At 37.6% G+C, this 18,122-nt stretch overlaps 1 protein-coding gene across 3 annotated transcripts in view; it reads right to left on the reverse strand.

Moving 5' to 3' along the window:
• Positions 1 to 1,430: 1,430 nt before the first annotated feature.
• Positions 1,431 to 18,122, reverse strand: part of LOC131235609 (protein GLUTELIN PRECURSOR ACCUMULATION 3) — an 88,037-nt gene continuing 71,345 nt past the window's right edge. For 2 of the 3 annotated variants that reach the window (XM_058232861.1, XM_058232860.1), the window contains 6 exons: positions 8,842 to 8,994; positions 8,246 to 8,346; positions 6,307 to 6,486; positions 5,742 to 5,845; positions 2,580 to 2,676; positions 1,431 to 2,125 (listed from right to left, as the gene is read on the reverse strand). In XM_058232861.1, the coding sequence (XP_058088844.1) occupies positions 2,066 to 2,125; positions 2,580 to 2,676; positions 5,742 to 5,845; positions 6,307 to 6,486; positions 8,246 to 8,346; positions 8,842 to 8,994 (695 nt within the window). In that variant the 3' untranslated portion in view covers positions 1,431 to 2,065. Of the gene's footprint in view, positions 2,126 to 2,579; positions 2,677 to 3,913; positions 4,039 to 5,741; positions 5,846 to 6,306; positions 6,487 to 8,245; positions 8,347 to 8,841; positions 8,995 to 18,122 lie in introns of those variants that run through there. The other variant, XR_009166231.1, reaches the window with a different exon arrangement.

Genomic DNA, 18,122 nt, shown 5'->3' on the forward strand with positions numbered 1-18,122 from the left:
ATTTGATGGACAGGCCAAATCTTTGACATATAATTTCTATCATACTTATGTAAAACTTGATATTACTGATCCTCACGTGGTATATTACTTGGGATAGAAAAGTAATTTTTTGCTATTAAATATACAGCTAGTTGGACCAATTTGATTTGTCCAACTAGTTGTGTGTGAGCATTACTCTCTCTCTCTCTCTCTCTCTCTCTCTCTCTATATATATATATATATATATATATACACTCACCTGCACACCTTTGCACGTGTCATGAGTGTCTAATCCAAATAGTCCATGTGATGCGGAATCCCGTGAAACCCCAAGAGACAATATTTCACCCTGATCTAAAATTATGGTAGGCCATAGAAAAGAGATGCAAATCAAGGGAGTACACTGTTTTTATTTTTCATGGCCCACCAAAGTTTTGGATCAAAGTAAAAATTGGGCCCGGGGGGTTTCATGAGGTGCTGCTTCATGTGGACCATTCGGATTTTGGAGTCACATCACGTATGATGAGTTCTCCTAAAAGTTCACACGAGTTCTCATTCGGATGGATGGATATATATATATATATATATATATATATATATATATATATATAGAGGCTGTGAAATCTAATTTATTAATTACCTCAACTTTGATTTTTGGAAGGTAAAATCATCATTAAAATAATAATTATAATGTAATAGAGGACAGCTTAGATGGTACCCTGTTGCTAATAGCCTGTGTAATATGCAGCCTCTTCTCTGCTACATAAAGCAGACCTCTTTTTTTTGTGTGCGCGCGCGCTCGCACATAGCCTATGTAAAGTGTCTAATTAGTGACAAACGTTTTATAGACCCTAGAAAAGCAAAGATGAGGTCATCCCCCTTCTCTCTTTGCAGCACGCACCTGTGTACAACCCCTAATTTCTCTCTGCTCCGCATCTCCATGTTCTCTATCCCCTCACTCCACATGTTGTACATGCCATACCCTTATTAGTATCATAAAACGAGAAACGAGAAAATAGAAAAAATCGTATTCCTAAAAATAGTGTTTTAATCCATGATGCAACACTTTTAGAATTAAAAACCGTTTCCACATACAGAGCTATAATTTCATTATATAAGCTTCTTTTTTTCCCTAAGGCCATTAAAATAACCAGCATTTTCCCCTTGTATAACAACAACAAAGGGTGATTGTTAACTTTGATACAAAGGGCTAGGCTATTGACGTATCAGTGACACCCTTCTCATACACAAGGCGCACCCAAACTATTGAAATTGATGGTCGAGGAGGTCCTACTTTGGATGGCCCACATCCAAAAAATCACACCAATCAGACAATCCTAGCCATTCTATTGTCAAAGAAATTCTTCTAACCCAAGGATCAAGAGTATCCAGGCAAGTATAAGATCTGGGATATTTTGTGCATGGCCAATCCACCGTAAAGCCCACAACAAGAACAGTTTGAATAACTGAACTACAGCCAAGGAGCAAGTGCATCAAGTCAACCCGATCCAGAAATTAGACAAACCCAAACCCATCCCATAAAAAAATGATGCTCTGGATCCTAGTATTCTGGACTTGACCCATGACCTAGCTTATGGGCTTGGAACCATGGTTTCAAGACTTGGACAAGCCCTATTTGGAATTGGAACCATGGTTTTAAGACTCAGCAAGCCCTGTGCGACTTGTCTGAGTTGACTCAATTTGGTTTCAACTTGAATCAACAACAAACAAGTTGGTCCGAGTAGCTGACTCATTCAACCATGCTTAGAACCCACCCAGGTCTGACCCATATACTTATGGATTGGGTTTGGAACTACAATCCAGACCCGATCGTCAAATGGGTCAAGTCTGGAACTCACGTCAACCTGACCTGAACCAACCCAACCCACCTATTTGCACTCCTATGGCCCCACTTGTACAATCCTTCATAGAATACAACGTTGGAAGGTTCCTTAGACATGGAACTAGCTCTCGTTATAGCACAATACTAATAAGAACACACAAGTCCTCTAAAACAGTCTGCTGAATGCTGATGATCTTTCACTTAGGATGAAAGGCCTAGATAGCACCAAGGTGGGCCCATTCTTCAATTCGCGAGCAGCTGTTTGTACTCACTCAGTAACTTTGGAATATCGTCCATGCGCAGCTGAATGCATCAACAATATCGTTAAATAAGTAGGTGAGAAGAGAAAAGTTGTGGTACAAGCTATACATGTCGCCGTATGTGCCAACCTGGCATATTTCAGATCATTCCAGCCATGCATCACGTGGGTCACACCATGTCAATGACCTGATTGAAGAATCCAGGCGGACCACTCATTCAGCAGGTGGGCCAAATCCTATACATCATACATGCTCCATTGTCAATTTTTCAAACAGTTCATTTCCTTTGTACACACACGGCCCACTTAACGAAGAGTCCAGCCTAACAATGGCATCTACATGGTGGGACCCACCTAATGCATGAATTGGGTGTGTGGCTAGCAGACGGTGGTGGACACACTGAACAGAACTTGTTCATCATGAATCACTCTAGAAGAAATGGTGTAAGAGGAATGGTATCATTGATGATCGACGCCCATATTTGCCATGATCCATACCTGAGAAGCACTCTTAACATGATAAAAGCGGTGTTGGTGAGCTTCTTGTCCAGAAGGAGCAGATAGCCCGGATGGCAAAAGAGACTCAGCATTTCCTCTGCCACAGTTTCAGAAACAAAAAATTAGCAGAAAGAATGCAACAAGACCTCAACCCATTCTTGTAGGCAGTTCGGTCGGAAGCAGATTGCATCCGACCCTTGCCCGGACAATAATCCGTCCGACCAGGGGCTCCTGTGGGCCCCACAATGATGTATCTGTTTATCCACGCTGTCCATCCATTTTCTCAGATCATTTTGGTGTATGAGCCCAAAAATGAGGTAGATCCAACACTCAAGTGGACCACACCAAAGAGTGAGCTTGGGTTGCATTAAATGCAAGAGTCATCTCTGGTATGGTCCACTTGAGCATTGTATCTGCCTCATTTTTTGGGCTCATACCTTAAAATGATCTGAGAAAATGGATGGACAGCGTGGATAAACAGATACATCACGGTGGGACCCGCAGGAGCCCCTGTTCAGACAGATTATTGTTCGGGCGGGGGTCGGACGAAAACCCCTTCCGGTTCGGTCTGACCAATCAAACCTGCTCTGGTCCATTCAGCCCGGAAATCTACTTAATATAGAATAACAAGAATAGAAGGATTTTGACTGCCATTAGCAGAGTGGTTGGCGAGATTGATTTTCAAGTAGGACTTGGTGGGTTTGAGTTTTGAATGGTTTAGTTGCTTTTTAACTAGCAGTTGGTGGGTGCTTCCAAACTGTTCTGACCATCTGGTCTCTTTCTAAAACACTGCACTAAGATGGCTCGCCACCCCACGCACCCCCCGCTCCACATGCACCAACCCAGAAAGTGTAGGGGATATCTGAACCAAAGAAAGTGTACCCCACCATGAAGATGACTATAATGCAAAGATCAGCTAGTCGACTCATAAGGGGCACGTTGGGCATGGACCATCAACATTTTTTAATAAACCACTCATTCTTTTCACACAGAAGTGGCCTACTCAATAAGCGGACTGGCCTGACTAGTGCATATGGGCCATCTTCACAACGGGGGCCACCTTATGCATTGGTTAAATGCCTGATGCCCGAGCCCTGTTGACATGTGTTCTGAAAGTAAAGGTGTGCACAAGAGGCCAGTAAAGCTCCAGACCAGAACTTCAAAATGACAGATCTGAAGGGCAAAATAGATGTGAAGCTGAGTAAACAGGGAGGAAGACAACTGATGTTTGAGACTGTTGCAGTGATAAGACCCCCCACTACAGTTTAAAAAAATACTTCAACAGTTTTCATATAAAAACAAAAAAAGAAAAAAAAAAAAAAGGAGCTTTTGACCTCAGAGCTCTAGATCAAGAAGGGACATCAATCGCCAATTGCACATTACATGGTAAGTTGAATCCAGATCGTCCGTCTAGTGGGTGCCATCCATGGATGGCGTAAATTACACCGAACGGATAATCCTGACCATACAGAAGATGACCTTAAAAAATAATGCAAAAATAAACCATTTAATGGTGATAATTGGAACAAAGACCCGATTGTTCCGTCTGATTTACAACCTCAGGCAGCTTGTGGATAAGAGTCAGCCTTGCAGTCAAATATATTTAAATTGAAACCCAGCAAGCCAACATCGAAGGGAGGGAGGGAGTACTGCCACCCATCCACTGTACATATGCCATGCATACATGGCAATCCAATCCTTCAAATTGTTTGTCACGTTGTAGATGAATATCAGCCAGAAAATTTCAGAAAGAAAATGGTCAGCAGTCCAAATTCATTGGGTGAAATCAGATGATTAAGATCATCAAATCAATGCAGTCTTTGGGCTATGCTCCATCCACAGTAGGGCCCTCAATTTATATGGCTAGGAATGGCCTACATGTGTACAGGGCATAGTACATGTACAGTGTACGAGCTGCAGCATGCAATTGATATTGGGCAGTGAAGTGTAGCACCCAAAACCATACATACACGAGAACTCAGCATAGTAACATCAAACGAAATCAATTTAAGATTTGGCTTTTCATGCAAAGTGTTTCATAGAAGCCATTTTCATGTAATGCTTGATTTCATGGGGACTAGAAATCTCTTCATGGCGATTAACCATTCCTCAATCTCGTTACAACACTATTTTTGGAAAGTTTTCCATGTGAAACTCATGTATCAGACACATGATTACAGGGTAGGAAGAAAAAAAAAATCCTTGATTCATCTCTTCAAGTTTTCTTTAGTCTTTATCCATAAACTCCTTCCAACACTCTCTAACTATTAATTTGCACCATTCATGGAACACATGACTCATCCCCGGCTTCTCTATTGACGTGTGTGGACAGGGGATGCCTCGAAAAAAAAAAAAATCACATTGAAAGATCCTAAATCTTCTTTCTGGCCACCAAAATCATGATCACTACCACCACCATCATCAAAACATTGTCCCAGCTGGTCAGTCAGCTTTATGAATCTTGTTTCACTGATCTTTCCTAAGGCTATCTCCTCAGTATGTGGAGCTTTCATATCCATTCTTACCACTTCAGTCTAAGTCCTAGATCTTTCCCTGATCCTCCTTTAAGGCCCTTCAACTCTAATCAAAGTTCACATCTTTACTGGGGCCATCTCTGCTTCTTGTTGCACATGGTCGAGCCGTCTCGATCTACTCTTGGTCTTTTCATCCTTCCTAGTCCCATGCATCCATCTCAACATCCTCTCACCGCAAGGCTCATCCCCTTTGCCTATGTTACCTCCTAAATTCCCCAACACTGATCCATATAGCATGGTTGGTCATTGGCTTGGAAATAAACAGTTAAGCAAAGAAATACAACAATGGTCCCCAAAAAGGTCAAAGATTCGTGGCTAAGATCTTCCAATCTGGAAGTTTTGGGCTACCTGCATCCATGGTGGCACTAATTAGATCAATGGTCTGGATCATTGAACCATGAGCCACAGTGGTATGGATAGGGTGCATCAAGACAATTCACATACAGATGCACCAATGGCCCTACAATTCTTCTCTTCCCATCTCTAGCACCCATTCTTTTGACCCAGTCCTCAACTCTTGAGTCTAATCATCCAAATGGGTTCCATTTTGTGGAAACAATAAAATCATCACACAATCTGTTAAGTTAAGTGAGCATGAAAAAGCACTAGTAAATGGAATGGTGCTTACAAATTGTTGCGGATTATTTGACGCTGATAGTCCCGAAGCAAGGGCCCAAGCTCCTGCAATCGTATCGACCCTGCCAAAGACGTTTTCCAGTGTTCACGAAGCACCTGCAACCCCCAGTGCCACCAGAAGAACGTTGTCAGCTGACGACTCATCACCAGGGCATCATAAGATGAAACGATTTATATAAAATCTTCAAGCCAATGATGCACATACTATCCTTGGGTTCTCTATTTGTACAAGAGTGGCCTGTGGATGTGATTGGCACCATTGATCTGACGGGCCCCACAGCGGATAGACCATGCCCAAAAATTTCCTCGAAAGCAAGCCTAACCCTTTTACTGGTGGTTTAAAATAAAATCAGCACTACATGTTCAGCTGAAAAAAGGCCAAAGATATTATGGCTTACATGTTCCGATTCGGAAGCATTTTGGGGCATGGCCCATCCATGATGGGGACTATCATATCAAAGATCTGGAACACTGAACCATGGGCCCCACTTGTAAAAACTGAAAATTAGAGAATACTATTGAGGTCCTCCATAAGATACATCACACCCGAAACATACCTGAATGTGTGCAACCTGGTCATCATTAGGTACACCTTCTCCAGCTATCCTAGATGATAACTCCAGAAATTCTCTGTCTCTCGACTCATCAATGATACTAAGCTCTAGAGGGGGCAACATCGAAATTTGTAGTCTTTTCTGCAACTCTACAATTGGTGATTCTTCATTTTGGCTTTTCTGCTGTAAATTCAAAGAGTAATTCATCTTTAACACAGTGAGAAATACCAAGTTTTCCTATCAGAATCTCAATTAATTATAGTTCCTATATTTCAAGATAACATTAAGGGCTTTGTTTGGGCAGAAAATGTTCCAAACTCCCGTAATCTCGATTTTAGCTGCCACCTTACCCTACACATCAGATTTCCCTTATTGTTGTGGAAACTTTCACTTCAAGATTTTTTTTTTATATACATTGTGGTTTTATGGGACAATGCCGCCAAACAACATCCAAAATCTGACATCAAAGGCATGAGGCCCACCAAAAGATAATAATGATTTTGTAATATGTACTGTCCAAACAGAGGATAGAAAGAAAAACAAAAATCAAATGAAGAGTTTAAGGAATGCAGCTAAATGCAAACCATCAAATAATTCATAATCCCTTAGAAATGGGAACTGAAGTTCTGAAAGCTATGCAACAAGAGCCCCATTCTAAATATTAAATACTTGTATCATATAAAACTCTCTTTTTCCATCAATGGCGCATATTTGTGCAGGGGAAATACTAATATAGATTTAATGCATTTCTATTTATCTACAAATGTTTTTTTTTTTTTCTATTCTATCAACTGATATTTATAATAAAGAAATGCTACCATGAAATGTGTGTCATATAGGACATATTGCAAACATGTTTAACAATCACTACCATGTGCCTGGGCTGTAGGCCAAAATCATGGTGACCGGACAACTTTGACGATCCAAACATTGTGAAGTCAGCCCCTGAGTGTGGAGCATTACTCATTTTTTAGTAACTGTCCATTCTACAGGCTACTGATAGGATGGCTCCAAAGTCTGATTCCCTTGATTTTTAGGTTGTCAACATCCTGAGCAATGCACACAACTACCATGTGTAGAGTACAGATGTTGTGGTGCCACTTCATGGAATTCCATGGAGGGAGCATCTCACCGAAGTAATTAACTCATGGTTACCTGAATCATGGATTGCTCAGGAACATGGTTAAAGAATTGGCACGAGATATGCTAACTTTCTTTTTATTTCTTTCTTGTACTTCTTTGTTTTATTTTATTTTTTTTCTTTGAGCAAGCAATGATGAAATATATTACTAAAGAAGGAACCAAAGTTCTGAAGGTACATGGCTGGGCAAAGAAGTGGCCATAGACTCCAAAATACATGGCCAAAAACAATCAGAGACGACACTTCAGGTTAAATAAGCGTTTAACCTAAAAGAGACTGCAAAACTTTTTAACAACTATGATGGACCATTCGAATCTGATGTCAGAAACAGACTTCGCACAGAATTTAGGAGTGCCGCTCATGTATGCTGCTAGGGGTAGGATCATGTGAGTCACTCTCATACATATGAAGCAGTATTGTAATTTATATATGGAATAATAAAGGTTGTTTTTATAGGTCCTGTATGCATAATAATATAGAAGTTTTCTGTTGAATAAATCAAAGCATAAATCTCTTGCTGAATATTGGTTGCCATTACAAGTTAAATCTATTCTAGGAGTATCAAACTGTAATTTTGGATTGGTAAAACAGTAATCCAGATTGCAAAATGACCCGGATTGCAGGACTCGGAATGGAAACATAGAGTGGTTGGCGATTCAGATAGCATTGATTAAACTTCAAGAAAAAATAATTTTCAAAATTACTGAATTGGCAACAGGTGAGATTTCCAGGTCACCTATGATTAATACTGAGATACATCTCTGTTTCTAGCTCACATCATTTTAAAATAAGTTGCACTACCTTGACCACATATTGAGCCACATCACTTGACATGGTTACGTCCTTGCTTTCAGGAAGAGTGGCTGGAGGAGATGAGGACAATCGCTTTGCAATAGGATCATCTGCAAACCAAGCAAAAGAACGACAAATAAGAAAACAACAACCAATGATTTCGCTGCAGGTGGATTTCAGATAAATTATGTGATGGAACGTTGTTGCTACAATTGAGACAGACAAACATTTTCTACTCAAACGTTATCACTATTTGGGGAACTATAGGGCACGTAGCTTGATCAGCCGACTAATCTGTACATGGGGCCCGTGGTTTGGTAATCTGAACCATTGATCTGATGAGCCTCATGGGGAGATGGATGCCCCAAAAATCTCCAGAAAGGAAGATGCTGACCCTACAATGCGCCTTCCTGTGCAGATCTTACTTGCAATTGGGGGCAGAAGAAGGGAACATGGAAGCCCACTAATGCAAGTTAATATTTCCATGCCACCCCAAATGCCAAGCTTAACTTTTTTGGCTTGGAATTCCCATCAACCATGATTTTGTTTAAACAAGCATGTGATAATCACATCCATTCTACTCCGCATTAAGGAAAAACAAATACCTTCTGGAACCAACCACCACAGATCGTCAAATGTGGATTTTCCATCAAAGCCACCAAATAACAGATAGCGCGAACCAATGCAAGTCATAGAATGATATGCTCGAGCAGGAGGTGGTTCATTGTTGATACTTAAACGCTTCCACTGCACAGACACTGAATATAAACTAAGTAAGAGAATTGTGGAAGGAGGAGGATGCCAAAACATGACACATGTCACCATCATTCATAAGTTGGCTTGAACAGAGATCAAACAAAACAAATAGAAATTCAAATTGCACTCATTGAGTTCACTGTCCAAGGGACTCGTCACTCACATGTGCGGATGTGGCGCGAAAGAGTGGGCAGGCACCCTGCTGCTCATCAGGCAGATCTGACGGGCAAAAAATCAGGCTGGGGTGCTCATCTGGCGGGTCACACATGTAAGTTTTTTTTTTTTTCTTTGTTAGCTTGTTAGTACACCCACTGTCAGATCACACTTCACTGTTAGCCACCCCCACTAGGGAATCGATGCCAAGACCTCAGTGTTGAAATGAGGTATCTTTCACTCAGGTCACACATGTAAGTTGAAAATGGACTCATGGTTATTTTTCAACAGCCCATTTCTCCTTTTGTGTTGCATTCTTGATGAGAAGACCAACTTTTTTCTTCTTTTTTTTGGGGGGGAAGGTATCTACATAGCTGGTCCCACCTGATGAACGGTTATATCCCAGATGAGTGCTATGTTGGTGCATCTGACCCACGAGTCCCGCCAAAAGTTCATTTGCACGAGTACATTTAGCAGGGCTTGGACAAGAAGGACAAGCAAGGTTGTCAATAACATGGTGCTAGTGTGGTGCTAAGGGGACAAAAGGTGAAGCATCGGTACAACAAAGAAAAGCATACACAAGGGTACAAAACAAACATATCAGGGAAAGTTAATAACATAACATCTATTTGCATAAACAAATTACTCAAGAGTTATGGGACACTAACCATGTGAGTTAAAGAAAAAGAAAAAAGAACTTGAAATTTTTGAAACTATCATTCACATTGCAATTAAAATTCCAAACTCCAACATTAAACTCAGGACTCTAAGCCTGTAATGACCTGAGATTTTGGTGTGCATGCATGCATCTGCATACATGCACACTTGCAATCATCTAAGCATTCATGCATAATCTTTCCATTTATTCATGCATATATGCGTCCATAATGTGTGCAAGTTGTGATATGCGTGATTGATTAATTTAATGTGATTGATAATTTGTATGGTTTTAGTGTATATATATGTATGTGTATACATACACTATTTACTCATACACCTAAGATCAATCGTTCATTCATTAAGTAGCTCAAATCTAACCATAACATATACACAAAATTTAACCGTTCATACGTCGTATAGGGTATGCTTTCACCCACTCATCCATCCATTTTTCAGGATTGTAGTTTAATCATTTAAGCCGTTTATCCGACGATCCACATATCTAATCAACTAAAAACCCATCTTGCACATATATAAGTATGAAAGTAACCGTACATTAACGTGTATATCGGATTAGAATCTTAATTGTTTGATTATTTTATCTGTATTTTATCATCTAACCATACATTATACATGGATTCGTCAATTGGGATACTAAAAAATCAAACAAAAATCACTACGATGATTTTCACATTTCTCCAGATAAATTTATTGGAGTACTTCTTACATTGGAATATGATTTAACAAGTTTTAGAGGTTCACAAGCCATATACGTATTTTGGTGGTAAACTTATAATTTTAAAAGAAGAGAAAATCATACATGTATCCATACGTACAATCGTAAATCCGACGCCCTATATCTTGTAATTGGGTAACCCATTCATAAAAGCAACCGTACATCAACCTCTCTGCTTATTGAGGTAGCACATGATCCACTTAAATCTTATTTTCAAAACATCTCAACCATCCATCCATGTATTGTATAACTCTCTAATGTAGTATGTCCTAAACGTGTATAGCATGCTCATTTAAATTTTAATATTTTAAAGAGTTAATAGCATGTATTAAATATTATTAATTTTTGGTAAAATATAAATACATATTAATTAGTATTAAAAATATTATCACGTGAATATTGGATTTAGAAATAAAAATTGGCTTGTGACATTCATCAGGGGTCACTAATCTAGACCACCCATCACAATGACCAACCCAACAATTTCAAATTGTCTAAGTTTTATTACAAGATCAGTCGATCATCCGTTCGTTAACTTAAACCAACAAAATGAAAACGTTAAATTCATACACAAATCAACACCATCCAAAGAACTTCTCAATTAGTCATTCACCACCCAAAATCATCTATCAATTTGACTTATCAACCCACCCACCTGATCAACCATCCATTGTACATTAATCATTTTACATGTATGCCCATGTGTACACCGTTCACACATGCACAACCATCCACCACATGCACCACTTCATATACACACGTGAGACATTTTTGTAATAAAGAGAATTAAAGGTGGTGAGTGTTTCACTTACATGAGGGGCCACGTAAAGAGAACGGTTTGTTCTTTTTCCACATATGTACATTATGTATGGTGGGACCCTTATATTATAAATAGGGTCAAGGGTTAGGCACGATAAGAGAAAGTGTGGGGAAAAAAATAAAAATGAGAGAAAAAAAAAAAAAAAACTTTGTAAAGATTTTATCAAGGTGGGTGATCCATCTCAATTATAATTGTTATTATTAATTTATTTTTTTTATCATTATAGTTAATTGCTTTTGAATTGAATTTTGGAGCAAATTATTGTTTATTGTTGATATTTTTATTCATGGAATATTTGGAGAGCTCCAATTGTAAAGAGAGTAATATATATATATATATATATATATATATATATATATATATATATATATATATATATATATATATTAGAATTTCAGATTACTGAATTTAATACAAAATAAATTTTAAATTATTTGAATTATGTAGAAATTAAATTAAAAATTATTCGAATCCTACTTTAGTTATATTTTAAATTAATTTTGTTAAACATAGTAATTCGGCTTGATTAATATATATATATATATATATATATATATATATATATATATATATATATTAGCATTCTAAATTACTGAATTTAATACAAAATAAATTTTAAATTATTTGAATTATGTAAGAATTAAATTCGAAATTATTCCGAATCCTACTTTAGTTATATTTTAAATTAATTTTGCTGACATAAATATGTAAATTAACTTAAATTATAAATTTTAGAATTTTTTTATTCAAGACTAATTAGAAATAATATATCAAAATAATTCATACTAATTAAAAATAATGATATTTATAATATTAGGTAAATGTTAATAATAATTAAAGTCTAAACTTAATAATTTTAGATATCTTATATAGTTTTAACTAAACATAAATCAAGTAAAATTTCAGTTTAGGAATATTAATGTATGATTAACTAATTTAAACTTAGATTTACTTTAATATTATTTAACTTAGTTTGATTAATAGTAATTTAATTAGATTATGAGCTTTGGAGTTTGATTTTGAATTTTAGGGATTATATAATTAATTTCGATTGGGAAAATTTAAATTCTAAAATTAATTTTAAATAAACAAAACAAATAATTACTTATTCTAATTTTAATAAATTGAGATTTAATTAATCAAATTTTAAATCTTGAAAATTAGTGATTAGTATAAATTTTCAATCTATGTACTTACCTAATCCTAATAAATGAAAGAGTACTAATAGATGATATTAAATTAAGATTTATTAATATCTTTCTTAATTTAACTAGTAGGGTTTGAAATAAGTAGAGAGAGAATCTGATTAATATGTTTAATAGATATTTTTCCTTAATTCATTAGAAGGAAGTAAAGAATTATTATAAAATATTCGTATTTTATTCATATATTACTAAATTAATTAAATTAGCATTGGTAAATCTAAATCATACATTAAATTATTTGAATTAATTTGGGATTTAACATGGTTACTTTTAGGAGTTCCTACGCTTTACTGATTTACAATTCGATAAAGAAATTTTAATTTTGATAAATTAATTATTAAGTTATATTAAAAATTAATTCTAAATTTATAATTGAATATTTTAATTATTTAATTACAATAATTACCGAGTTAATAGCTATCGAACCTTACGACGACTTCTATAAATAATTTGAGAATAACGAAGAATATGTGATGCAACTATGTAATTTGCAACTAATCTGCAATAAGTTGCATATTTAATTATTTTGATTTGAATGGATAGTGGTTACTCGTATTGTGTGCATATTTATTTTTAATTAAGAATAAAGGTTGGAATGCGGGTGCACTACCTTGGGGATGTCCCTAAAAGGCATAAGCAGTTAGGACGATTGTGTCCATTGGGTGAAAGTTCCTAAAGCCAGCAAGTAGGGCGATCGTGTCCTTTGGGTGGAAGACCCTAAAGCTAGCAAGTAGGGCTATCGTGTCCCTTGGGTGAAAGACCCTAAAACCCATTGGATCCTTTGGAGTCTCCTTTGTGTACGACGTATAAGTACAATTGTGTGCGTGGACATACGCCAGAGGTACAACTGGATCAATAGTCTAACCAGCTAATATACAAATGGGTCCCTCACCTCGAGGTACTAGTGCGTGAGCGTTAATGCAACGTGGCCATCCACTTGGGTATGGTGTTGTAAAAGATAATTGTTATTTAATTTTGTTATTTATAGATTTCATAAAAAGTTTGGCATTTGGAGCATCTTTATCATTCCAGTATTGCATTCATCTCATCTTTTAAGATTCGGTACTTTAATTCGTGTTTTAAAATTTAAACAAAGTATTTTCATTATTTGTAAATTTTGTATAATTATTCAAATTTCAGATTTAGGTTGGATACGATCCCACGAGCTGTTATGCTCACGCCCACATTAATAGTATTTCAGGGCTCAGAGATTAGTCAAGGGCGAAATGAAGCGACGATCTAACCGTCCGTCTGGTTGTAGTGAATTTTTTTATTTGTGTTAGAAAAAAAAAAATGTATAGTAGAAAAAAATAAAAAATCAGAAGTGAGGCTAAACATTGTATAACATGAATATTTGATTTATTGTAATGTAGCTTTTATTTGATTTGTGGTTGAGAATGTTTTTAAAAAAAATAATCACAACCTAGAATTCGGAGTCAGGTCTAGCCAACTCAGGCACCGAATTTTGGGGCATGACAAAGCCAATCAATAATAAATTAAATTACTAACTCCTGATGTATCCATTACATGCAAACAGGGATCAGCATCTATGATCCAGACCAATGATCTGACAAAGCCCCAAATGTTCTCCAGATTAGAATACTACAACCGTCCACTATTGAAGGGTGGGGACCATCCAAGATAGAAGACTGTATAGAGAATGCTTGTGGTGTACTAAGTGGCATATTATATTTTGTTTTCTCCCTTGTTTCTTTTTCGGTGCATGCAGAAGCATAGTATTGCATGCTCCTGTGGAGTATGTATTTAAGCCTCTAGTAATATAATAAAAGAAGTTTTAGGGCTTGATGCTCTAACGTAATACAAGCTCTCTCTCTCTCTCTCTCTCTCTCTCTCATTTCCTTTGCCCTTTTCTTCCCTTCATTCCCTAAATCCATCTCAACCAACTTGGTATCAGAGCGGGAAACTGCAAGTTGAACTGTGCCACCAGAACCTACTAACGTTTGCTACCGTACGACTGATGTCAGAACTGTACAATCTGTACAGGTCATTTTTCAACAGGAAGAACATGGTTTGAAGTAGCCCTCTCTCTCTCTCTCTCTCTCTCTCTCATTTCCTTTGCCCTTTTCTTCCCTTCATTCCCTAAATCCATCTCAACCAACTTGGTATTAGAGCGGGGCACTGCAAGTTGAACTGCACCACTGGAACCTGCTAACGTCCGCTACCGTATGATTGATGTCAAAACTGTACAATCCGTACATGTCATTTTTCAACAGGAAGAACATGGTTTGAAGCAGCTCGATTTTAAGAGATTTATGGTGAATTTTGGAGGCCATTTGAGGTAATGTTTGGACCGATTTTCACATTCAACAGAAAAACCCCAAATCACCAAGTTTTTGTGATTCCTCTCATATTGATGGATGTTTCTGCAATTTTTCTTCATAATGGGGGTTGGATTCATGGTCCCTTATGATCCATATAGTTTTTTTTAATCATGTTGGGAGGATTTGAAAGAGCGGGGAGAAATGTGGTCCGGTTGTACTGTTTTTTGGAGCCAATGGCCTGCAGTTGTACACCAAATCTCTCGATGTATGTCTAAAGCGATGATCTAGTGCAGTGGGATGGCTTCCTTGCCCGATTCAGATCTTGATGTGAGTGTGGCTTCTTATCGTCTTTCTTTTAGGGCCTAAAACCTTCTTTAGTCCTTTTCTGGAACCCAGATCTGTGCAAAACTAAGGGTCTGTTCGATTTTCCAAATTCAGGGTAAATGCCCTGTAAATAGCCAATTATTACAATTTCACCTGTTTGAAAATTCAAAGTTATTCCTGCTTCGAAAAACGGTCCAAAATGACTGGCATAAATTTGCGGGCCCCACCGTCATGTATATGACATATCTGCGTCGTCCATCCGTTTTACCAGAACATTGAGGCATGAGCCGAAAAATGAGGAACTTCCAACATTCAAGTGGCCCACACCAAAGTAAACAGTGGCCCCAAGAAGTTTTTAATGGTGACTGTTCGATTCCATTTTTACTGTGGTGTGGTCCACTTGAACTTTGAATCTACCTCATTTTTTGGCTCATGCCCTAAATTCAGTCGGCATGATGGATGGACGGGTGGATAATCCACATACATCACGGTGGGGCCCCCATATATTTGCAACATCCTCGATTTTAGCATTGAAAAAAGTAGGAGTCAAATCAACATAGGAAACGATGAAGGTAATTACCAAAGGAAATAATTATTGCCCATTTCCACTGCATTTACATTTACCTAAGAAAATCAAACATGCCTAAAGAGTGCCTCATCATGTGTACTTTGTAGTTGTTGTGGCTTTGTTGTGTGTTGCTAGGCCCCTATGGAAGACAAAACCTCTTCCGTATCTGGAGTCAAATAATCATAATCAAATCCCTTATAGATTACCACAGTTAAGTTGAATGACAACAACTATTTGCAGTGCACCCAATCAATAAAATTGTTCCTAGGAGGAAGGGATGGACTCTCTTACATACTAGATGAAGTCCTAGATCCTTCAGATGTGAGCTTCAAGACTTAGACCAAGGAAAACTACCAAGTAATGGCTTAGCTGCTTAACAACATGGAGCCTACTGTGAACAATTGAGTTATGTTTTTGACATCTGCTAAGAGTATATGGGACACCCTTCATGATATGTATTTAGAGGCCTACAACGTATCTAGATTTTTCCAGTTGACCTAATGATTTAGGACCAATGCATGAACTCAAATAATATGAGAGATCAATCAACAAAATTAAATTGATTAATGAAAATCACAAAGCTTGCTACCATCATCACAAATACCAAGATTCCAAAAGTTGATCACGCATAGTTTAAGCCTATGTTGGCAAGCATCATCCTACAAAACCATTAAATATGAGAAACTAGGATCTAATGGATATAAAAACATCCAAATAGCATAGAGTTAAGCCTATGTTAAAGAGGAAGTTCCAATACTACCTAGGGTGAGGTTAGGGTTCAGGGAAATTGAGAAAAACTTGGAATTAGGGTTAATTGGGTAAAGGGGTTAAAAGGGTTTAGGTATTAAGATAAGGGAATTAGGGTTTTGAATGTTAGTGAATTTAGGGATTTGGATTTAATTAAAGGTTTTGAAGATCTAGGGTTTGGTAATTTGGTGAAATTGGGAGATTTTGGATTTTAAGGTTTAAGGTTAGGGTTTTGAACTAGAGAATATGGGGTTTTGGAGGAATGGTTCAAAGAAGCAATGGGTACTAGAGGACTGGCCACCCTCAAATATTATGTTGAAAATTCAGCAGGACGGTAATCCGAGAGTACCAAACTGAAAATTCAGCAAGAGTGTAATAGGAAAATTACAAACTTAAAATTCAGCAAGGTGACAACCTGAAATTACTACGCTGAAAATTCAGCAATGGTATAAGTGGAAAACGCTAGCTGAAAATTCAGCAATGGGATACTCCAAACTAGGAACAAAATTCAGCAATATGATCCTAGATCCTATATGCAATGTATGCTCTACTAACCCTAGATGTGACTCTAACCTAAGTGCAACACAGAAATCCTATGCTAAACCTATGGCTCTGATACCAAATTCGATGTTCTTGTAGGATGATGCTTGGCAACCTAGGCTTAAACTATGCGTGATCTCCTTTTGGAAGGTTGGAAATTTGCGAAGATGCCTTGTGGATGATCACGTCAGAACTTAGGATATTGTTTTGCCTATAGTCGAGTTAGTGTGTAATAGTTCTATTAATAGGTCCATAGGTATAAGTCCATTTGAGGTTGTGCATGGCTACAAACCTAAGAAACCTGTAGATCTCATACCTATGTCTGTGTCCCATAGGCCATTTGAGTCAGCACATGAGTTTGCATGTCACATACATGAGTTGCATAGTGAGATCAGGAAGCGGGTTAAGTAATAAAAAATATAAAGCATTTGTTGATTCTCACCATAGGTTTCAGGAATTCCAAGTAAGAAATTATGTCATGGTTTGCATAAGGTGGGCCTTAATGGTTCATAAATGGGACTGTTAAAAAATTACAAGCCTGTAGCACTAGACCATATAAAATCTTGAAAAGATTGGGTTCAAGTACTTACTTGATAGACCTTCCACCTAACATGGGTATCAGTTCCACATTTAATGTGGAAGATCTTGTACCAATTCATGAACCTTCCCCTAACCCTCACATGAACTTTGATGATGATGCCCCTGACCTATCCCATAACCCATGGCCATTACCTGACCCTTCTTCTCAACCTTTACCACCCGTTCCATCCATACCTACGAGAAGAGGACAGATACAAGATATCTTAGATGAAAAAGCGATTTCCATACGACATGGAGATTATCAGAAGTACCTTGTCAAGTCGAATGGCAGACCAAAGTCAGACAATACGTGAATCACAAAGGCAGAGCTTCAGCGACGAGACTCGGATCTCCTCAAGCATCACTACAGCTTTATTTCGCCAAAGGCGAAATCTCCTCAGTTGATGGGGAATTGATGAGGACATCAAGCTCCATACCAGAGGAGGGCTGAACCAGTCTCCTAATGGCTAAACGACCATTACATGGGGCCCACTTGGCCCAATTCACATTCCTAGT

Source organism: Magnolia sinica, chromosome 19 (genome assembly GCF_029962835.1).
Source record: "Magnolia sinica isolate HGM2019 chromosome 19, MsV1, whole genome shotgun sequence".
NCBI classification, from domain to species: Eukaryota; Viridiplantae; Streptophyta; class Magnoliopsida; order Magnoliales; family Magnoliaceae; genus Magnolia; species Magnolia sinica.